At 45.1% G+C, this 24,754-nt stretch overlaps 1 protein-coding gene across 2 annotated transcripts in view; it reads right to left on the reverse strand.

Annotated features, from left to right (window-relative positions):
• The window catches only part of IL13RA1 (interleukin 13 receptor subunit alpha 1), a 441,624-nt gene that overhangs the window by 158,344 nt on the left and 258,526 nt on the right, over positions 1-24,754 (reverse strand). For both annotated transcript variants that reach the window (XM_069612844.1, XM_069612845.1), the window contains one exon: positions 2,024-2,169. In XM_069612844.1, the coding sequence (XP_069468945.1) occupies positions 2,024-2,169 (146 nt within the window). The remainder of the gene's footprint in view (positions 1-2,023; positions 2,170-24,754) is intronic.

Genomic DNA, 24,754 nt, shown 5'->3' on the forward strand with positions numbered 1-24,754 from the left:
CCATTGACATTCGGCTCCTGTCCCATGTCCGCCAGCCACCGGGGGAGCTTCTGTGTCGATGAGTCAAATTGCATTTTCCCCCAGACTCTAGAGATCCTTCCATTGCTTCTTCAAGTCATTCAGGCTTCAGGGGAGCACAGCCATTGAATTGACCAATATGTGCAGGGTTTCAGACTGCCTGGTGCAGTGCCAAGTTGATGGCCTGACCATGTAACTTCAAATAAGGCGTGTATCCTTCTTTAATATACCATCCATCATGACTGGTGGCTCCTTGTCAGAGAAGAACAGATTATTCTGCCCTCCCGCCCCAAAATGTTCTTTCTGATCAGTAAGTCTTCCCTCCTACAGATTACCCATCTAAGATATATCTATCTTCTCCAGCGCCAGATGTCTTTGGAAAATGTCCAGTCGCCAGAGGGCACACTGCAGCTCTGCTCTGTGACATTTGCATCCATGCCACTTTATGAATTCAGTGCCTTTTTTTGCACACGCTCAGTATGCTGCACAGGAATACCACTAACTTTTTTAATGTTTCACTGCATCATGCCTAGACCCCTGAAGATGTGATTCAGATCCGGCAGGGATTGTGCCCGGCAGCTGCCCGTGTTGGAGAACCACATGCTGTGACGTTACTGCCTTCGGGAGGAGCACAATGCACAGCTCTAAGGGGCATGCCAATCCATGCACCCTGTCGCCCTATTGGAGCATGTCACAAAACTTTCCTCAACAAGTGGAGGAGACACACTCCTTTAAGGTCTACAGCTTTGGAGCCATCCTCCAGGAACTCTCAAGGTGCATACCGACAAGAGAAAAAGAATAGGCAAAACAGCAGTAGATCCTGCTCAACCAGCGAACCATCAACAATGCACTCTTTTTCCTCTTTCTCTAGAAAAAGGAGCCCTCAATCCCACTCCAGAGATAATGATGACACCAATGAGGAATCACCACCGAAGCTGCTGCTCATCACTAGCTGACCTAGCAAGGGACGGCATGCAGCTGCAAGATGCTTGACATCTTTGCTGAGTCCCAGACACTTAGCACTATAACCATCTTCGTTATTCATACAAAACCAGTGACCTGTGGTATGCCAAATTCTGATCTAGCCCATGATGTGGACAGTTGAGGCACATGGCCATGATGAAGACTTCTACTAGTTCCTGGCGTGCAGTGGCTGAAGAGGGTGCAATGTGCGTGCTGCCATGCACCTCTCCTCCCTTTCACCTTCCTTACTCTGTGCCACACTCCAGGTTCTGCCCTTTTCTCCTCCAATCTGGGTGTTGTGTGTTTTCCTCTGCACTGTGCAAATGTCTTCCTCCTGCACACTTTTGCTTACATCTCTAGATTCCCTATTTTTCTCCTTTATGTACTCGACATGTCTCCTTCTCTTCCTCTCTATTCTGTACACTGTTTCCTTTCTCTGCTTCCTTCCCCTTCCTCCATCCTCTTTGAATGTTCACCTGCCCAGCACGAGTGCTTGAGGTGTGCCGTAGGTGGGTGAGAGTCAATGGGCCTCATTACGGGTCCGGCGGTAGGTGCTACTGGTGGGTTGTCTCCGGACCCTTAATAATTTACCTGCGCCTAACTTCCTGGTGCCACCGGAGATTACAACTCCGGCGGCCCGGGGAGTCAGGCGCCGGCAAAATGCAAGTCCCCATTCCTATAGAGTCGGTAGCACTCTAAGGATGTGGGGACACGGAAGTGCTGGCACCGTTGCTAACGGGACCGCTGCACCCGGCGGGGTCAGACCCATCGGGCACAGCGGCCATGGTAGGCAAATACAGAGTTTGCCGGTCTGGAAACAAGGATGCCGGTGAGCTTACCTTATAGTGAGCCCCAATATCTAAAGTAAAGGTTAATGTGGACATTCTGTGAGGAGCTAAGCTGTGATTAAAGGGCAGTGATTGCACAAACAGCCTTACCTACACACACACATATCTATACTTGAGAGAGCGAGAGATAGGCTAAAGGACACAAAAGCAACCAACAATATTGTAAGTAATGAACGGGTTTGTGAATAACTTACACTATAGTTTGTCCATTTTTGTGACTTGCTGTCTTTAGTTTCCACTTGATAGTCTTTGACCTCTGACATAGAGTCGTTCCATTCAACATATATCTTGTCAATGTCGTTGGATTTTGAGACCTTGATACTTGGTGGTCGAGACTGTACTGAAATAGAAACACTTCACTTGACACAATAATAAAGATGTACAATTTCATTGCTAAAAAAATATGTCTGTGATTTTCTAAGCACTCAAGAAACTTCAGTGGTGCTCACACGGGCTAGAAAAGACCATGTTCGGGTACCCAATGTAATACTACTGCAATGAATGCTCACTGCTTCTCTAAAGGCAAAGGAGAATGCAAGTGTTTTCTAATATTGTTACCAAAGATGGCATTTCTGAATTCAACCAGACCTAACATGAGGACAGTTCTTAGGATTATGTTCTGTCACAAAACAAGCTTTCAAACCTCAAACCAGTGCCCTTGAAGTGTAGTATGCACAGTGCTTCTACAATACATTAGTAACTGAGCATCCCAGCTTTTCACTTTCAAAACACATCTTCTACCTAAAGCTCTGTTCAGACTCATTTAGATATGCTATTAAGAGATTACCATTACTTACATACCATAGTTACATTCCCTGTCATTATTGGGCCATTCCTTCCTATTAGAGACATTCTCAATGTACGGTCGCCTCTTTTCTTTGCTCTGTCAATGGTGTTTCTATGGAAACCTCTTTTGGAAAATCTGGCCACCATAATGTTAGAATCGTTTTGGAAGTCCATTTCCAAGGAGCAGTTCCTTCTGCTTCTCAAATATTCCTCATAGGGGATATTGTGGTCATAGATTTTTCCTAAAAGTCTGCTTTGTAATGTGTTCTGATCAATAAAAATGTGTAGATCCAAGAAGGTCACAATCTTCTTCAGGTATCTGATGAAATTGCCTATGGTGAAGTCTGAGCCTTTCGAAATAGAATGATATAATCTATATATTCCACCCATATGATCGCAATCATGTCGGCAATGTCAGTGGTCTTAGCTCCTTTCTGCAAGCTATATGAGGCAATAAAAGAAGACATCTGAGACAACACAGCGGTTCTGATGAATACAATAGCAAAGATCACACACGTGGAGAGTTACATAACGGCAATCGAAGACCAGGAAAAATGTGCAAAACATCTCAGGACTAAGAAAATTGAAGAGCTGGAAAGGAAGATCGCTAACCTAGAAGGACGCACAGTCGATCAGAGGAGGTTGGGAGACGAGGCAACAAGATCACAGCCGGTGGAAGAAAAAAAAAGGGAAGAAGAAAGGCCGTCAGCGCTTACAAACCAAGGGACAAAACAACTCCAAGCAAGCACTGGCCCTGGCTCGAGCATGGCGTCAGGCAGAGTCAGAGAGGAATTTGTTCATCTTAGGCACACTAGCAAAGAACAAACAGTACAGCAGAAAGAAACACAGAAAGCGGACCGGATTACCATAAGCTCACCACGAACAATAGAAGACTTTCTGCTAGATAACGTCCTAATGAATATGTCTCAACACGCGAACATTTCAATTAGCTCAAATGAGGACAACTCCCCCTTAAACACGGGAACATCATCACCAAATAGAGTAAGCCGTTACAAAACAACACAAGGGACTGAATAAGTTAAATCAAACGGAGTAAAAACGAAAGAACAGTTAGGAGCAACATCGCCTAGAGAGCCAAGACCAGTCCCAGGGAGTTCCCAAGAAAAACCAAGGACGAAATGGAGAAGTAAGGCAACTTCTCAAATTCAACATAATAAGAGCAAAATACGCGTTTTCAAATTGGAGCAAAAAGAAGAGGGAAAAAATCACATGATCCTAAACCGTTCAACGGTAATGTACCTGATGAAGAAAACTAAATCTCTGAGGAATATGGTAACAGAGGACATAAAGCGGGTGGAACCCTATCACAGAAAAAAGTTAGCTAAATCATATTTACATGTTAAAAGCGAAGCAGTGGAAAAACTTGACGATACAGCCTTTGAAGAAATGGAGAAAATGGGTTTTAAATTAATAGAAGTGGCAAACGCGGAAAAAATGAAGAAACTGAAGAAAATGACCCAAGACAAGGAGAGAAAGTAAGGTCGAAAAACACAGCAACGAAAATACAGACTCCCAACCACACAGAAGACACTGAAGGGAACAAGCCTTACAAAATGGTGAAGGAGCGCTACCAAGTACCTGGCCATGGAGCCAGAGAGGGAAAAGCAGAGAAAGACATAACAAAAAAGAAATCGGTAGATCAAGCCGACGAAGTCCGGGCAAAAACCAAATGGTATGGCCTATTCAAGCTGGAACGACACAACGCAGTGAGGGAGAGAGCACCGTTAAACCGTCCAAAGATACTTCAGATAATGAACAGTGCAAAGGAGTTGAGAAGACATCAAATTAGTCGAACCCTACCACAGGCAAGACAGAGCGAAAGCATACATACACATTGAAGCAGATAGCAGGAAAAAAATAGGATTAAAAGCCTATCAAGAACTGAAAGAGATGGGCTTTCTGCTAACAGATCTATATAACCAGAAAACGAAAAATGAAGGAAATCAGCAGACACTACTTAACAGACAAAAACAAAATCCAAACAAGGAAAATCATATAGAAGGAAATAGCCAGAACCATCAGGACCTAAGCCTACAAGGAAATAAAGACGTAGCAGAACACCCAGAAGTAAGGAAACAGAGAGAATCAACGCCGCCAGCGCGCAAACTACAAGGTCCATGGAACTGGTTACGCTCCATGATAAATGCAAACAATACCAAATAGCAACGACAAGGGCCAGTCCTCCAAGACAGCCAGAGCCCAGTGGGAAAAGAGGAACGGCCCGCAAATGAGAGCTATAGCCTGGGGTCATGGAATACCCGAGGACATAACCATCTTACGCAGATAAGCGACGTAAATCTGGGTCGTTATGACATATTATGCCTACAGGAAACCTGGCTATCAGCCAAACCAACACTTGATGGCTTCACGGTTCAGATTTCTCCGGCGGTCAAAGGCCTTCTGGGAAGACCTTCAGCGGGCCTTTTGACAGCAGTTAAAACAGGCCGGGGTATGGATGAGCCAAAAAAATGGAAGGAAGCATACGAGATGCTGGTATCGCTGACTACTTGGCCCGCTCATAACAACAAACAAAGAGGAAAGTGCAAAAAAAAACCTTGCCATTATCAATTGCTATTGGAATCCCCAGCGGATGTCAACCGAAACCTTCTGTCTAAATATGGGGAGCACGATAGATCAGTTATATGAAGCATTCAAGGACATCAATATCATCATATGCGGTGACCTAAACGCGAACTGCAGCGAGACAAACGGCACAACCCCGAAACGTTCAGACCACTCTCAAAACCGAGGGAAAGCGTGGAACGAGTTGATTTCGGGAAGAGACATCCAAAACATCGCAACGCTATTCCCAAACCAAATCAATATTCCGACCTGGGAATGTGGAGAGTCAAAAGCCTCAATAGACCATATCTGCATGTCAGCAGGCATGATTGACTCGATGACGAGTTTCAGAGTTGAAAAAACTAGCAACAGTGATCACAACCTGGTCACCTGCTCGTGGAAAGGTACGAAAACAACAAAACTAAGATACCCTCTAGAAACAGAAGCTAATAACCAGAGCACCAGACTAAAGCTCACAGAAAAGGATATAAAGAAATTTAGACTTGCATGGGGAAACAAACTTAAGTCAAACAAAAAGGAAGATATAAAAGAAAGACCGGACTACACACCTTTCCTAGTACTCTACAGAAAACAAAGGGGAAAACCCAATCAGGTTTTCAACCACCAACATGCTTACAACATTGAACTGGTGAACCAAAGAAAACTGACCCGGACCCTAAGGAGAAGAGCCAAAAAATCAAATGCCAAGTCAGACTGGGACCTCTGGCTTAAAGAGAGAAAGAAATATGCAAACTGGCTAAAACAACATAAGGCCCTTCAATACCAGATAGATGCAGAGGCGATGATGAAAATTTTGGAGTCAAAAAACTCAAGCGCATTTTGGTCCCTTCTTAACAAATCGACCATTGCGAAATCTACACTGCTGTGTAATGCAGTATCGGAGGAGAAATGGATAACCCACATCTCATCAGAATTCGAAGAGGCTGAAAATCAAACATCGCTCGTACCAGAAAACATCGGCACAAACTGGATAAATGTAACAAGTCAGGAAGATATAAAAGCAAAGATCATGAAGCTAAAGGCCTCCAGAGCCCCGGGACCGGACGGGCTCAGCAACGCAATGCTAAAACAATTTCCCACACAATGGTCAGAGGTAATGAGCGAAATTTTTGAAGAGTGTGAACATACTAAGAAAATCCCAGAATCGTGGCTCAAAGCGGTTATAGTCCCGATCTACAAAAAGGGCGCCCGCGAAGACCCGGCAAACTATAGACCAATCGCCCTCTTAGACGTCATCGGCAAAATATACGCCAATTTCAAAGACAACTTACAAGTGGGCTTTCAAAGAAACGGATCCACTGGAATAAACATCATGATTATTAACATCCTAACGGCCAAGATAAAAGAAGGGGCCCCAAAGCTCTATTTAGCTTTTATCGACCTATCTAAGGCTTTCGATAAAATAGATAGAAACCTTCTGTGGGCAAAACTCCAGAGCTGGAACTGTCCATCGCAAGTCCTGGAACCTATAAAAGCGCTCCACACAGACAACACTGTCAGAATCAAACTCAGCCAGGAAGGAACTCTGTCAGAAGAAATTAAGATAACACGTGGGGTAAAACAGGGCTGCCCCCTTGCTCCAACCCTCTTCATTTAATTTCTGAGCGATTTCCAACACGCCGAAAAAGAAATCAGGTGTTTTCCACCAAAAATAGGCAACACCACAGTACCAAGATTACTATACGCTGACGATATTATCCTGATAGACCAGACAAAAATTGGTCTCCAGCGGAAACTAGATAATCTGGCGAAGTACATCAACCAAAACCGCCTGATCATTAATAAGAACAAAACAAAAGTGTTGGTTCTCGAAAAAACACAGAGTTCAAAATCCAAACAACGAATATTCTACTTGGAAAAATAAAAGCTAGAAACAGTAAAATCGATCAAATACTTAGGAGTCGACCTGGACAGCACCAAAACAGCTCAAACAATGCAGCGGACTCTATGGGATAAAGCAAAGCGGCTAGCAGCACAGACCCGACTGGTCGATAAGAATTTCGGGAAATTCTCCCTGACACCGGCCATAAACGTCTATAAAGGAAAAGTGATCCACGCCCTGACTTATGGAATGGAAGTATCACTCTCAATGCCAACAAACATCTGGACAAAACTATAAGGCCTAATATGGAAATCAGTTTTGGGAGTCCCAAATTCTACCTCAATGGCAGCGATAAGAAGGGAGCTGGGTTTGGTATCACTCAAATCCATGGTGGATCAAGCAGCAATGAACTTTTTCAGGAAAATTATCCTGGAGGAGCGCTCCCCAGTCATCGCTATGATCAAAGAGGAGATGGATTTAGCCAAATGCGCAGCCTTGGAAGTATGGAAGGAAAAAAGAAGAGCGAAATTACTAGAAATTGCGTGCTCAGAGAAAGAACTGAAAGAAAACCCCGACAGAATAAAGAAAAAAGCAGTCATGATGGACTGGATCAGAACGCTAGATCTCGCAACAAAAAATAAACTTCTCACCCATCTCCCCCCAACTTTCAATAAAGCGAAATCGCCAATCAAATACTGCAAAAAATTCCCAGATAAAAGGAAACTAAATCTGCTCATAAAACCAAGATTAAATCTGTTACCGACCAAAGAAATACTTTCGATTAGATCGACTTCAGAGGAGGCAAACTGGCGATTATGCAACAAACCAGATACAAAAGAAAACTTAAAGCATCTGATACTCACCTGTGAAAATAACAAACAGAACAGAAACACGTTCCTACTACCTTTGGTTGAAAATCCATGGATATTTGAAGAAACAGAGATATGGAATAGACTGATTTCAGGAGAATCTACAAGGTGGTCGATGGCCATGGCGAACTTAATTGAGGCAACTTTCAAGCAGTTAAGGGAAAGCCCTACAACAGTGACTCCAAGTGTAGTAGAAGATTCGGGCACAGACGATAGGGAAACTCCGGTCCCAAGGATCAACAAACAAATAACCAACAAATAATACTTAACAACTTTGAGCACGCACACTGTGAACAGGGCCACATAGCCGGGGTCCTTATATCCGAGGCGAGATACAGAGACAAAGAAAGAATGACAGAAGGAAACAAAGGGAAAGATAAAGATAAAGACGAAATATCAAACTGTTCGATACATTTTTCAGATTTTCTTTTCTGAATAAAATAAATCGGAAAAAAAAATATATATATATATTCCACCCAATGCACAATGTTCTCCGTGTAGTCTTTGGAAGCATGGTAGTACTCAAATGTACCAATGAACAAATTGGTAAACCTAGATGCAGGTTTGGCAACCATTATGGCATGTAGAGATTGTTCTTTAGTGGGGCCACACTTTGAAAAGTAAAATCTGACATGGCACCCCCACACTGAACTTTATTGGGACAACCAGTAACTACATTAACGTTGGCGGGCGCAACAGACTCCAAACCGCACACAGCCCCAACAGTGACATTGTGTTGTTAACTGTATTTGTGGTAAACTAAGCAAACCAAGTTAATGCAATGCATATCATGCCCTGGTTACCTCCAGGGTCTGCAGGTCCTATTTCATCTGTACCAGCCCTTTAAGAGGGAACTTGACCAGTCATGTGGGGGTCTGGAGACCTGTAACTGACACAGCCTTAGGTGCATTATAAGTGGTGTAAATAGCTCATAACAATCAACAAACCCTATCCATCTACTACTACTCCACCACTATTATCATGAGTGATATTAGCCATTGCATGCTCTATCACTCATTCAGCCCTTCTACCTAAAAATGCCTGTCGTGAGCACATCAGCTAAAATTGGGCAGAGAATCCTCATTCTTTGCCCAATACATTCTTTACTTCATACCTTTCATAACTTTGTAATATGGACATTCTGTAATCAGTCGCAATAATCGTAATTGCCAGTCAGTTAGAAGTCACCATGCATGTAAAGTCTGTTCTGGGGCAGGCTAATCCCCCATCGATGGGCTGCCTCTGTCACCCACAGGAAACCTGAGTGGTGCTATTAGTGAAAGCCTGTCCCAGCCTGAATCCACATGGCACCATGCATAGTGCGTCTCCTCTTTGCCAACACATGCTGCCCTAGGGACCTGCTCCACCCCCACCCATCTCATGCCAGAGTGGTACTTTAGGGAGCAGGCCCACCACCAGAGCCCACCCACTGCAAATTCTGAGAGCCCAAAAAAGCACTTTTCTCGAGTGTGCCCGTCAAGGCCTTTCTTCCCTGTGCAGCGACTTCTCAGGCAACGGATGGTTTCTGCCATTTTTGTCCCAGCACACAATGCACAAAGTTGCATTGTCTCCACCTTCCCGACCCAGGGCGGTTCTGCTGGCACTCTGATAGGTCAGATCTCCAGCTTGCTTCTCCATGCAACACCAGCCCCCTTTGGCCTTCCAGCTCTTGATCCGGCACATGCCCTTCACATGCCATCGCCTCATTTGTGCTTCCCTGCTCATGCAGCCCTGGGAACTTTGCGCTCACATAAACCCCAGTGAAACTGCGTCTTTACCTAGGCTGCTACCTGAAAGCTATGGTGACCCTTGGAACATTTGATTCTCCAGCTCCATGCCCTCATCTCTGTTGAACATGGGTGTCACTGTACTTGTCGCCGCGGATGTCCGCCACAGTGATAGTCCCCCGGGAAAGACTAACAGCCTCCTTACTCCTCTGGTCCTCCTTCAACGGTCTTCAACACCCATTACTGGCTACACCCATTCTAGGCCCGCTGACAGAGGAAGCCACAATTCATTGTCATTGCCTCTACCATTCCAAGTGTCTCTTTCGCCAATGGCACAGTCTACTGCTAGAGAACAGGTAAGTGCAATATTACAGTAAGCAACACATACTACATTTACACATATAACAGTTTTAGAGATGGGCGATATATCGAGTTTTGGAGATATATGAATATATTTTCAAAATCGATATAGGATGAAACAATATCTTTAACATCGAGACATTATAGGGCATTGGTCGGCAGTTGAGGTGAGCCGGACTCCCATCAGAAGCTAGAAAAAAGGAATTGCTTAAAACTGGGTGAAATTTTGAAGTCAATTAGGGAGGTCCTCCCCCTGTGCCTCCCACCCCCACCCCACCAGGCTTGGTAAAGATACATTAAAAATACTAAAGTTATTAAGAAAGAAAACACCAAAAAAAATTGAAAAAAAACAAAATTGCGGCCTACTTCCCATTCATTTTCCGAAGGACAAAAAAGGCAGGTCTGAAACAACTTGGGCATGAAGCGTTGACTTGAGGCCTTTTTGTGGTTTGGGGTTATTCCGTTATTTCGTGCAGTAGTTTTTTTAAATATTTGACTGGGTAGGGGGTGCCCCCTTCTCCAAAATAGATAGCTTTATCTCGAGTAAATTGCCAAAACAGGTTTTTTTTTAAATGAAACCGCCACCATCTTTGTTTTCGCTCAATGCGAGAGATAGTCGCGGATATAGCCGAGGTTATCGGAAAATGAAAGGCAGTAAAAAAGTCATTTACAGGTCAATAAACATGTACATGCCATCAGTCTAGAGGTGGAGGGAAGTAAGAGGAATGCAAGTGAAATTTAGAAGTTGGAGGGGGGTCTAGGTACTGAGTCTGCAACACAAAGCTTTTTCTGTAGCCTCGGCTATGGACAGAATAGCTGCGAATAGCTGACATTTGAAAGCAAACTGTCACAGAAACATTGTGTGTTATGGGGGAATGGGAGAGGACAGGGGAGGTGAAGAGGCCATCATGGATGTGTGGGGAGCAGGCACAGAGGGCCTGGGGGGGGGCATGAAAGCATTTTTCTCCAGACCTTTTTCTGATATTTGTAGCTATAATATGACAACAGATAACCCAGGGTATCTGTAGTTCTGTACCCGCAGCTATAGAAAAAAAGATTTAAAAAATAAATCCATATTTGTACAGCTACAGTGACATCGGGGGTGAAAAATCACTGGCTATGGCTGGTAACAAAATAGCCATCCAGGTCTCCCATTCATGCAGTAATCGGGACCAATCCTGCTTAGCTTCAAAGCTAGGGAGATGCCAGCCCCCTCAAGTCATGTTGCCGAATAAATGAGCCCAAGTTACAAGACCACTTAGAGCAACATGGCCTAAGGGGGGCAGGCACCTTCATCGGTTTGAAGCTCAGCAGGGCCGGTCTCAGTTAATGCATGGATGGATGACAGTCCACAGTGTTTTCTTAGTTTAAATATCTCATAAAACATGGCATTCACATTATTATTTTTTAAACCGTGCTACTGTCAGTCCTTGAAGGTTTTGCACTCTGAGATGATTTTTCTGCCTTTTGCTGAATTGCATTTTGGTATTTCTAGTCTCTCAGTCAAGATGGGACACTTTTTGCCTAACATAGCTCTATAAGGATTTGTATACTTGAGTGACACTATGGCATGTGTACTTTTCAAGTTATCTTTACAAAGCAGAGTATTGTTGAAAGCCAGACATGGAGGTGAAGAGGGGAAATGATGATAGGGCAAGTCAGTCATGAGTATTTGGCCACGATGTGGCAAGAGAGTTTGCAATCCTGGACAATGGTGCAGTTATTTGCTCCTGATTGTAGCTGCTTTTCAGGGCACAAGTAAAGGACACATGTGGGTGGGCAGCGTAACTTTTTTCAGAGGGCAGACACAATCCCTTGGGTTTTTTTGAGGTTGGCAAGCTTGCTCAAGTATTTGGCTACCAGGACTTTACTCAGGTTGTCATGTTCCCAGTGCTGAGGCTTATTACCCACAAGACCACAAGCACTTGTTTCGTATTGGGATTTTGTTATCCAGGGAATATTTCACGACAGATTGGGTTTTAAAGGTGAGTACCTTTTATACTTTGCCAGCATATTTATTGGAACATTTCCTCTCACAAGTTATTTTTCTGGTGTGCAATGCGATTGTGTTTCGTACACTTTCTTCTAAGGGAAGGTCTAATGAACTACGCTTGTATATTTCACTTTAAGATATATGTTGACTTACTCTGAGTATATTCATGGGTGCTAGCTTTTGATTTTCGCTAAGTGGGAAAATGTACCTGGGCATATAATATTCTTGTATCCGGTCATTTTTTCCCTTTTCCGTGCTGCTTAAATGCGGTTAGTTGGGGTCATGCAATGTATCACAACATTCACTAAGAGACCGGACATAAAACAAGGGGATTGTAGCACGCTGCTTAATCAAAGTGTGTGATCGTTGGCAACTAATTTAATCTCATTGCGCATTGCCTAAGCATTGTGAGTTTTCAAAGCCTGAAATCTTATATACATAACAATACCACTGTCAAAACAGGTAAAAAACAGTTTGTGATTGATGAACGTCTTTGAGGGATGAGTTGCAAGTGTTTTAAAATATAGAGCAGCCGTGCCCAGTGGTCTGGTATTTTTCAAGTGTTCGAAAATGGATGCCCACCGGCCATGGCCGTTGGTATGGTAGTGTTTTAAAATGGACAGTGGGCACGGCTGAAGACCATGGCTATTGGTCTGGTAGTGTCCTAAAATATACAGTGGGCACGTCTGTAGGCTATGGCCACTGGCCTTGTATGGAAAGTTTCTATGGAATAACAAAACCCTTGAAATTCCAGGAAACAACTTTAGTTGCAGTGGCGTTAAGGTGAGCAATACATTGTAACAAAACATTTGAAATTCAAGGAAAAAACTTTTGTTGCAGAGACGTTAAGGTGAGAATTTAGCGCAACAAAACTGTTGGAATTCAGCTAAAGCCACCTCAACTTTGTGCCCGCTCTTGTGCAGCTTAAGACCACAATGATGACATCACGGATGACATCACTGGTGAGCTCGCTAATAACATCATGTATGACATCAATGATTATTTAACAATAGCATCAGACATAAGATCACTCTAGGTATTTGCCCATATTTACACCACTCTTACGTTTCTACATATGTGATATTAGTATTTTAGAATAGTTCATAACAAAGAATGCATTGTTTAAAATAGTAAACAACTACACATGGATCATATCACTACTTGTGAAGCTTTTTTTATAGTACTTTGGTAAAAGATGATATCTGAATTATACACTGTTAGAATGTTCCTGTTTGTGCCAAATATATCTAAGACATGTTCACTATAATATAATCTGTATATACATTTACAAAAACATTAGTAGAAATAGAAAGAGACACCTGTTGAACCCTAATTATTTACTAAGTTTTAAAATAAACATATGTAAATACTCAATTGTTTTATAGTAAGCAACATATGCACATGTATAATTTTCTAAATGACATGAAAAGTGCTTTACAACAAGGAACAATTATGTGGCAGATAATGCCATTAGTGATATCACCATTGATGTCATATGTGATGTCATCATTGTGGTCAGAGGCTGCTCAACAGGGGGCACGAAGTTAAGGTGGCTTTAGCTGAATTCGAAGAGTTTGTTGCATTAGGTTCTCACCTTAACGTTCCTGCAATTAAAGTTTTTCCTTGAATATACATAAATATACATCATTACATATACTCCAAATTTATATTTACATTGTGATATTTATACAGCTGTGTGCATTCTCAAACAGGAAGAGGAACCCTGTATTTGCACTTTATTTTGATAAATGTCTTACAAATAAAGGTGTTTGTGACATCTCGCATGTAGTTGGCGGCTAACAACTTAGCATTTACCCACATAAGCAATATTGAGATATACATTGTATATCGCCATTCATCCCACCCAAAAGAATCGCGATATGACTTTTGGTTCATTTCGTCCAGCCCTAAACACTTTAAAGAAACTGTATTTAACCAACTCACAGTGTGTGTGCGCTTATTTGTATATAACCCCAATCTATGCATGCCCTAACTGGAGTAGGGGTTACATATGTGATCACAGCAGCAAAACCTGTTCATGCCTTAAGGCTGTATACAGTGCTTCGACCTCCAGGCTTACCAAAGGTAAAGCCGTAATGCCAATTGATGTTGGTTATTGTAACAAAGGATTTCTGAACTCTGACCTGGAGGTGCAGAGGTTCAGAAGGCCAGCCTAGTTTCTTGGAACAGGGTAACCTCTGAAGCCAAACCAATCAGGGTAGCTATGGCAGGCAGTCAAGGCTAGGTCTCAGGAGGGGTGAAGGTGACTGAAGGACCTCAATGAGCATTCAGAGCAAGGACACTTACAAATTACTCCAGACAGGTGTTATATTAAAAATATAGACACATTTATTACAAGGCCTTTGTAACATAGACCATAGCAAAGAATAACATTAACACTAAGTAAACCAATAAATCACAATCGATACAATATATATACAAAACCATCGTGGTCCAAAGGGTTAAATGCACGACATATGTTGACAACCTAGAGGGGAAGGAAACAGGCAGTACAGGTAATCTTTAGCCCCAGTTCTACATCAATAATACACCTAACTAAGAGGCAGTCCAAGCCCTACGAAGAGAGGAGCCTTTCACTCAATAGTACATGCACACGCTTGTGCCAATGGGCAGGATAGGGTCTCTTCAAGGGTCTCTAGCAGCTCAGGAAGGTGGATGAGGCGATGCAGAACAAGTTCCCACTATTCAAGAAGGACCCCCACTTGAGAGCAGAGGCAGTTTGAGAGTGCGGGATGGAGTCGCTTTCGCAATAGCTGTGGACAGGAAAGGGGCCCTCAGGGGCCACTCATGTGCAAAAATGGGCTCCTGTGCTAGGGGCCACTGGGTTTGGGGTAAGGACTACTCACCGGTCTCCGACGCGGGCAGACCCAAACTTCGCCAGTACAGTCCACTTCGCTGGCAGGTTCGAATGTGGCAAAAAGGACGTCTCGGCACCCTGTAGTTCCCAAGATACAGCGATGATTCCCAAATGGGACAGTGGCAATTTCTCTGCTCCGGGAGGAGGAATCGACCCAGTTTCACTGCAGCAGGCTTCAGGGCCAAGAGGGTCACATATTCAGCGAACTTGCACAGGTCGTTTCCACGACAGGGCAATACAGTAACCGCGTTTATTCTGGTCCTGGCACACTCGTCTCACTTCAGACCTGGGAATGCCAAGTGTACAAAATTCAGTGAGAGGGTGCCGTGGACAAAGAGCTAGCAGTATACCTAGTTTCAAGGGCCTCCTCGAAACGGCAGCGGTGACAGAGCAAAGCAACTGGGTAAGCTGGTCAGTCCAGTGGTTGGCCCAGGGACACTTCCGAGAAAGCTTACTTGTAGGGTTTGATGAAGGTGCCGAGAATAGTTGTTCCCACTATTCCAATGGGTCGAAGCGTCTTCGCAGACCTTCTAGTACGACCAGATGCAGAGGGGTCCCACGGGACGAAAGCTGGCTCAGGGTGCCAAACCTTCCAGCAGGTAACCAGCGGTTCCTCGACTCGGCTTTGTGTTGCAGGGTACTTGGCTCCTATCCTTTGTTCGGTGTAAACTCAGGAGATTGACGTGGTAGTGGTGTTTTCAGCCTCCTCCTATCCAAAGTTCCCTTCGTGCCAAAACGAGAGATCTTCTACAAACACACACTCCATAGGTGGACCAATGACGGACCACTGTGGTCCCAGGCATTCAGGGCACTCCATACTCTCTGGCACCCAGGATGTGTATTGGGATCCGACATCCCAGCCCACCTCCTGGAGGCACACACACAAGACATGCAGAAGCCTGCGAAAGCATTGGGATTCGCGGGAAAGTGCATGACCAAATAAGGACTGGCCCGGGTTGGCTCGACCTGGAGAAGGTGAAGGGGAAAGATGGCCAAAGGACAGGACAAAGAACCTCGTGGCCTGGCCATTTTGGAGCCAGGACACCTATTTGTGCTAAATGCGGTTAACACGGTTAACATGGCAAGAAAGGGTTAAAAATAATGCGAAACGATAGCTGCCACCAGTCTTGTCCATGACACATCTGCACAGTTCATAAAAAGTCCAGCGAGAGTTTCTATGGCCTTTGGAAATGACTAGAGACCCAAGTGTGCTGTATGGTAAGATGCATAGAACACTTGTTACATGTTGCACAAAAGCTGCAACATGAGGAAATGACTAAGGCAAACAAAGTCTCCCAGTACTGACTGTCTTACGGGCATGTCAGTTTCCCCATAAAAAGTGAGCGAAAGCCCAGAGGAGTGCAGCTGAAGGCTGTGCTTCTCTGGCAAAGTCAGTCAATGGTGTTTACACAGCAGCAAAAAGTTTGGGGGTTGACACATGGAGGGAAAATTACATACAATTATGAAATCTTTCCTAACACTCTCCCCTCCCAGACTAAGGACGGGGGAACTAATCCACCCCTGGATGAGTTTGTTGTTCAGGTCGGTTAAACATTCTGGACAACCCATCAGCATTGCTATGTTGGACACCTGGCCTATGTTCAATGGTGAAGTCAAAGCCTTGTAGACTTATGGACCATCTAAGCAACTTTGGAGTCTCTCCATTCATGTTCATTAGCCACTTTAAGGGCTTATGGTCAGTTTGCACAGTGAAGTGGGTCCCATAGAGTTAGGGCCTCAGCTTCCTTAGGGCCCACACAACAGAGAAACATTTTTTCTCTACTGTGGACCATCTGAGCTCTCTGTCCTTAAACTGGCGACTAATGAAGCCAATAGGGAGTTCCTTACTCTTCTCAGCTACTTGTGATAGTACAGCTCCTATCCCAGTGTCAGAGGCATTTGTCTGCACAATAAAAGGTCTTTGGTCATCAGGGGCCCTGAGAACAGGGGCCTGGCACAAGGAGTCTTTTAAGCCATTTAAGGCTTTCTCACACTCTTCAGTCCACGTTACCTTCTCGGGTTTCTTTAGAGTAGTAAGAGCAGTCAGAGGGGCAGCTATGGTACCATAGTCTGCCATGAAATTTCTGTAGTATCCAGCGAGTCCTAAGAAGGCTCTCACTTGGGTCTGTGTAGTGGGGGTAGGCCAGTCTTGTACTGCTTGTACTTTACTGGGTAGAGGCTGTATCCTCCCTCCACCTGCTTCATGTCCAAGGTAGACCGCTGATCCTTGTCCGATCTGGCACTTACTGGCCTGTATGGTCAAGTGGGCCTTTTGAAGAGCCTGTAACACAATCCCAAGGTGTTTCACGTGGTCTTCCCAGGTGGCACTGAAACCTGCTATATCATCCAGATATGCAAGACAGAATTCATCCAACCCATTCAACACATGATTCACAAGCCTCTGGAAAAGAGTTGGAGCATGGGGCATTCTTCAACCCAAAAGGCATTACCCTGAACAGGCAAAGACCCTCTGGAGTTGAGAACGCTGTCTTCTCCTTGGCATGTTCTGCAAGGGCTATTTGCCAATAGCCTGGAGTGAGGTCAAACGTGCTGAGGTACTTGGAGGCACCACCAGCTCATCTGTTCTAGGCAAGAGGTGTGCATCTGTCTTGGTGACAGCATTCAGAGCCCTGTAATCCACACAGAACCTCAATTCAGAAGTACCTGCCTTTGGAACCAAAACCACTGGGATGGACCAAGGAATACTGGAGGGTTCAATCGCCCCAAGATCCAACATTTTGTTGACCTCTGTCTTAATGTAAGACCTTACTTTGTCTGACATTCTGTATCCCCTACTTTTTGTAGGCACACTGTCTCCTGTGTCTATGTTATGTTTGCACCAGGGTGTCAAACCAGGGGACTGTGAAAACAAGGGGGAAAATTGACTAAGCAAATTTTTCACCTCAGCCTGTTGATCAGAAGTCAGGTGAGGGGCCACTCGGACACCCTCAATGGAGGTATCTGGAGGACTCCTTTGGAATAGGTCAGGGAGAGGTTCTGACTCCTCCTCCTCCACATCTGAAGCCAGTAGTAGTGCAGCGATTTCAACTCTTGGGATGAAAGCCTTCAGCCTATTTACATGGAACACTTTTGGAGCCTGCCCAGGCCTTCCAAGGTCCACTTAATAGTTGACCTCACCCAGTGACTCCACCACTGCGTAAGTGTCACACCTCGGCTCCGTTCCACACTACGACACCGTGCTCCATACCTACCTCAGGGCTGGCTGCGGAAAAGGACATTCGACAAAACTATTGCGCTGCGCCGTTCTCTTCGGCATTCTGCAGCGCCATTCCTGATGAAGTGGAAAATGCCCTGGAGGCTAACGACTACTGCAACAGCCAGACGGTTCCGAACTACGATTCCCATGAAACCTAAGGGAATTCGTAGTCCTTAACATCACGTGATCTCCACTCACTTGGCTCCACCTCCTCATTGATATAAGCGGCTGCAGCCCGGAGGACGCTGCTTCTGTTTGATAGTTACAACCGGCGCTTAAGTTCCTTCTTTTTCGCCCTACTTCCTGAAGCTCCTCCTTACGGTTCTATTCTGCTTCATCCCGTGCTCAGGTAAACAAACCCTCTTTTGAACTAAAGACTGCCTGTCTGCCTGCTGATTCTGTTACCTTCTTGCTCGCCAGTGTACCGACTTGTGGATTGTTATAAGGACTGTCTGCCTGCTGATTTGGTTACCTTCCTGCTCGCTCGTGTACCGACTTTTGGATCGTTATAAGGATTGTCTTCCCATTTGGCTCAAGAGTTCAAGGACATTGGTTGTATCGGATTCCGTCCTTTAAAGTGCACTTTGGGGACGCCTTGCAGTTGTGCACCTACCCGGATCTAGTGCGTCCCTCGTTCCGCCCGGGACTAGTTACCCAACTAACATTCCCCGTTTATTATTTTGCACTATCGTTGTTGTTCTGCATCCTGGAGTAAAGGGAACTGTGACTTCCTAGGGGACTATCAGTACATTGTGCTATCAGGCTCCTAGGATTGGGTTGTTCAGGTACTATTCTGTCCTATCCCCATCTATTGATAGTCGCTGTTATTCCAAGTGATTAATTGTATGTTGTTTCTTGCAGCTGGGTCCGTGGCGGCGCGTTTTCTCCCCGCTCTTTCGGGTGATCGGTCCCTCTGTCTGGCTTACATATCAGCAGTGGGTCATATCATCAGAAAGGTCGTTTTTCCCTCATAGAGAGGAGGCTCGGGTGGAGGCTCCAACCCGAGCTCTTCAATCAACGCACAGTCTCGCTGGTTTGGCCTCCTATCTTGTCCACTCCCGTGCGGTGAGTAACAGTAAGGGCCTGACCATTTGTCCTGTAGAGCTCGAGGCCTTATAGGGTTCATGATCAGGACTTGCTGACTATGTGTGAAGTTGATGAGGGAAGCCTTCTGGTCATACCAATGTTTCACCAGAGCTTGTCCTGCCTTCAATTTTACACTAGCAAGACCCATCAGGAGTGTCATCCTTTTTCTGAGCCCTAGCACATAGTCCACTACGTGGGTAGTAATGGGGGAAGTGAGCATCTCCCATTCCTCCTTGACTATGGCTAAGGGTCCCCTTACAGGGTGACCAAACAGAAGTTCAAAGGGGCTGAAGCCAACACCCTCTTGTGGTACTTCTCTGTAGGCAAACAGTAAGCATGGTAACAGAAGATCCCATTTTCTTCTTTGAGGTTATTCCAGAGCCCCAATCATGCTTTTCAAGGTCCTGTAAACCTTTCAACCAGACCATTGGTCTGTGGGTGGTATGTGGATGAAAACATATGTGACACAACATTCCTTCCACATGGCCTGCATATACTTCGACATAAAGTTGCTGCCTCTGTCAGATGCAACTTCTTTAGGGAAGCCAACCCTAGTAAATATGCCAACTAAAGCTTTTGTAATTGACTTGGCAGTCACAGTCTTCAATGGGATGGCCTCAGGATACTTGGTGGCATGGTTGACCAGCACCAGGATAAACCTATTGCCTGAGGATGTTTGGGGGTCAAGGGGACCAACAATGTCGATCCCTACCCTCTCAAATGGTACCCCCACAACTGGGAGTGGTACCAATGGAGCTTGGATTGTTGAGCCACTTTTACCAGATAACTGGCAAGAGGCACAACTCCTGCAGTGGCTTTCTACTTGCACCCCCATCTTGGGGCAGTAGAAGTGCATGGATAACCTTTGCTTGGTTCTCTTGATTCCAAGGTGACCAGCAAGGGGCACTTCATGCGCCAGCTGCAGGAGGAAGGGTCTTACAGCAAGGGGAACCACCAACCTCCTATGGTCTCCTTCTGTAGACTCTGTAGGCTCACTATACAGGAGCCCACCTTCCCAATAAATCATGTGCTTCCCAGGAGGTTCACCCTCAAGCTGGCAGCAGGCCTGCCTCCTTAGGCCTCAGGAGATGGGCACTCACGTTGGCCTTTACTAAATTCTTCCCTGTCAGGACCACCTTCTACTAATAAGTCTTTTAGTTCCGGATGGTCATTGGGGTCAAATACTTCAGGTATCACCACCTCCTCGTCAGGTCCTGGTGATTGACCAACTACCTCCACCTCAGTGGTAGGTGAGTTAGGGGGAACATTCTCTTTCCCTCTTTTTGGTTTTCTTACTCCTTTAGTCTTGGGTTTCCCCTTTGGCTGGGGCATGGAATTGGTCTTGGCCAGTGCTTCCCTTGTTTGAGACCTTGTGCAGGGTCTGTCAGCTGTATTTCCCACAAGCCCTAAAGCTCTGAGATCATTTCCCAGCAAGACCTTTCCTGGGACACTCCTCTGTATGCTCACTGGAATCCTGACTGCTGTACCATTTATAGTAAGATTTACATGTATTACTGGGAACATGAGAGGTGGGCCATCAGCCAACTTAGTGGGTCCCAGAGGAGCTATGGCAACTTCCTCTGGGTCTACCAAGGTAGAATCCACTACAGTTCGACTACACCCACTATCCCTACGAGCTGGAGTATCTACTCCATTGATCAGCGCACTGTCTTTAAAGTAGTGCTTGGTATTATCTGGATCCTAGCATAAGCCTCTGAGACTTTAGGCTCCCAGGAACCCAGGGAAACTAAAACTACCTCAGCCTCTATCCCACTGGGGAAGGAGTCTGTGGAGAAGGATGCTCCTGTAATCTCTTCTTCTTCTTCATAGGAGGAGAAGGCCAGATTAGCAGAGTGGACCCAAAGGTTTTGATCTTACACCTGGGATCCCCCTTAACATGGTCAGTTGCTCCACAAGCAAAACAAGATCCACTGTGTCTGTTTACATAGGGAGGCTTACTATAACCAGAGTTCTGTTTTGGAGGCTGGCCTCCACTACCCTGTGAGTTCTTTTGTGTTTTACCCTTATTTTTCTTTTTGTGGCACTTATGGGAGGAAGTTTTATCAGAGTCCCCACCCTCCTTATCTTTGGACTTTTTCCCCTCTTCCTGATTACCAGGATGAGTCTTGTCCTTATGGGACACTGTATGTGACACCCACAAATCTGCTGCTATGGCAAGCTTCTTAGGACCTATCTCCCTGGAATCTGCCAAATGCTGCTTAGGTTCAGGGGAAGAAGATGCAAAAATATGTTCCAGCATGACAAGACATATCATACCTTAAAAAGTAGAGACCTTATAACCTTCAACCCAGCCAGTCAAGTGTTTTAAGGATTCAGTTACATAGGATACCCAAGTACCACCTTCTTTCTTTTTGTAGTCTCTGAATCGTTTTAAGTATTGGGCAGGAGTCTTTCCAAACTTTAAGATGAGAGTTTGTTTCAACATTGCAAAATCTGCTCGCTCAGCTTTTGACATTTCCATGATGGCACTGCAGCCAGAATGGGGCAGTCTTCTAAGTAACCAGGCAATTTTATCAGCATTGTCAACTTGTTGAACTTCACATGCATACTCAAATGTATTTAGCCAGTCCATAATTTCATTATTTTCCTCCTACACACTGAGCACATCCTTAGGAAACCTTGGATGAGAGGAGGCCCCAGACCCATGTCCAGGACCCTTGGATCCATGGGCAGCTTGAAGCTTGGCCAGTTTCAACTGGTGATCCCTGTCTTTTTGTTTTCTGCCTGTTCTATCTTCAATTTGGCCATGGTAAATTCAAGCTCCTTCTGCCTAAACAGCAGCTCTTGCATCTTGAATTCAAGCATGGCCTCACCTTCAGCACTAGCAGAGGAAACATTAGACATTACATCTTCCAAATGCTCATGGTCTGTGGAGATCAGTGCAGCGACAGAACTACCAGTTCTGCCAGTGGGAGCAGCCCCACCTCCTTCTGCACTGTCCTCAGAAGTTATAGCACTAAGCTGAACTTCTTGTCAGTCCATGATTCTTTGAATCATTTCCATTTTTGGGCCTTGAGCAGAGACACCTCTCTCAGCACACATCGCTCTCATCGTTTCAGATTTAGAAGCATCTAAAGTTAACAAGGTACTTGTTTCCATATTGTTAGATAGGACTATGGCTTTTTTCAGTTATACTACAACAATTCACTGTGTCCTGGTAGAAATAACTTGAAAGGCCTTCACTAGTATGCAACACTGGATACCTTCAGTCCTATCCCACCGCTGCCACCAATTTGTTAAGAAGGATTTCTGAACTCTGACCTGGAGGGGCAGAGGTTCAGAAGGCCTGCCTAGTTTCTTGGAACAGGGTAACCTCAGGGTAGCTATGTCATGCGGTCAAGACTAGGTCTCAGGAGGGGTGAGGGTGACTGAAGGACCTCAATGAGCATTCAGAGCAAGGACACTGTTAGGGAGAATTCTTATTCTATGGCTAATTTCCCTTACCCATAGAGTCCCCCAGCAGCTTTGCTGGATTTGAAGGGTTTGTTTCTTTGTACCTGCTAAGAGTGAGACTTCTTTTTCCCACTCTTAGGCATTTTTGCTATGTGTGTTCTAGGCTATTTTTTGTGTGCAATGTCTATGAGGTTTTCTCAACCCCATAGGAACCCTCTTTATTCACATGTGTTACACAGCACCCTCAGTGCAGTGACACAGGGGTGTCGTAGCGACACCCAAACATAGACTCCATACCCTGGGACTGACTACTGTCTCCCAGGGCATATAAAGTCCCAATTGACTTTACTAGTCAATTTTTATTAACTTAACCAGTACAACCCGTCTTGCTATGGAGGTACTGGGAAGGGTTAATAGTTTTTCCCTTCCGTTCATTTTCGAGAGGGTACCGTACAGTCCCTCCCTCAAATGTTTTTGGCTGGTGGCAGTGGTTACTACCGTAAATATTCGACCACGAATATTTCCCTATGGGATTTTCCCATTGTTCGAGGCTACCACTTTTTCTGACAGCCTCTAACGTACCGCCGGTATATTTTAATATTAACTTTCTCTGGTAGGTTTTATTTGCCAGAACTTTAATATAAATTATTTCTCGTGTCTTTCTCTAAACTCCTAACCCAGGTTGGGGATCCTTTTTTTGTCCTTTTGGCGGGCTTCTGCCAAGAAGCCCTCCTTTCGGCGCCACTGAGTCTGGGGTGGGTCCGTTGTGTGGGAGGGGGAGTAGGACCCCTGGACAGGGTTGCCTCAGCAACCCATGTCGCACTCTATCCTGATAGGCTGGAGGGTCTCCCGCCAAAGATGACCACTCCACTGTGTGAGTGACAGCTAGGCTGTATGAATGGGGTTCTTTTTGCATAAAAGCAGGGTCCTGAGGACTGGAAGAGCAAGACTTCGCCACTGGAACTAAGAAACCGAAGAGGAGAGAAGCCAAAGACATCTGCAATGACTGAACCACCGGTGAAGCCCTGCTGCAGCGTCTCACCACTTTTCTCCACACGACGAGAGGAGATCTTCATCTGCAAGAGCCTTCTTCCCTTGAGCTGGTGGGGTCAACCAGTTTTCCAATCGCCTTCCTGGACCTGCCTTGGTCGAATCGCCAGTACCCAGTACTCGGAGGCCGGAGAGCCAGGCACTAGTCCACCCGGACCACGATTTAAAGGAGCGTACCTTTTATCCGTCGGGCAGCACCGTGGCTGGTTTCATCCCTGGGTAGTGCAATAACTCAAACCTTCCTCCACGACTAGAGCCTCTCTTCCTCTGCTGGATCCCCCGAACTGCAGGAACTACCAGGAACAAACGCCACCGCAGGAGCCACTTCTTCATTTTAAAGGTACATTGTTCCGCCAGGCCGCCCTCTCTTCGCGGTAGCACTAAAGGTGTTTTAAATCCTTTACCTACCCTTTGGGTCGGCCGCCCCTCTCTCTTAACATTGTCTTTCGCTTTCTGCATCCATCTTTTCAAAATTGTTAACCAAAGACCTGACTGCAGCTACAAGAACATTCCGCTCCTGGGCCCTTGCCCTGTACCTACTGACTCTGGCACAGGCCTATTGACTCTGGCTACATTTGTTTGATCTGCCCTCTTTAGATTGATTCTCAACTCGAACTGTGTTGGTGCTTCTGCTTCTGATAATAACCCTTTTCTCCCCATTGCTAAAACTTGTGAAATGTTATTTTGCTCAGTTTTCATTCAAGTATATCCTAAACTGATGCGCTGCCTTGCTTAAACTGGGTCACAAACTTATGAAAAGTGTTGCTAGGGTGTGTAAGAAGCTATTTCTATATAACTTGTGCTTTCCCTCCCTTGTGAGAAATAGTTAGAGAACCCCTTGTGTAGTTTTCACTGTGCCGTTTTGCTCAGTTTTCACTCTGGTTCACTTGGTCTACAATTTACCAGGGAGTGTGTATATTTTTTCCTTAATTTTAACTTGCTTGACGACTGTGATAAATGTTTTATTAGAAGTGTATAAAATAAATATATATCTACTTTTTAATACAAAGCTTTGGTCAGTGCTTCCTTGTCCCATAGTACTGTAGGCCTAATGTGTAAACCCTGAATACTGCTCATCTCCCTCTTGAGATAAGTCTGACTGCTCAGCCACAGCTACCA

Source organism: Ambystoma mexicanum, chromosome 5p, assembly GCF_040938575.1.
Source record: "Ambystoma mexicanum isolate Mex_15411 chromosome 5p, UKY_AmexF1_1, whole genome shotgun sequence".
In the NCBI taxonomy this organism is placed as follows: Eukaryota; Metazoa; Chordata; class Amphibia; order Caudata; family Ambystomatidae; genus Ambystoma; species Ambystoma mexicanum.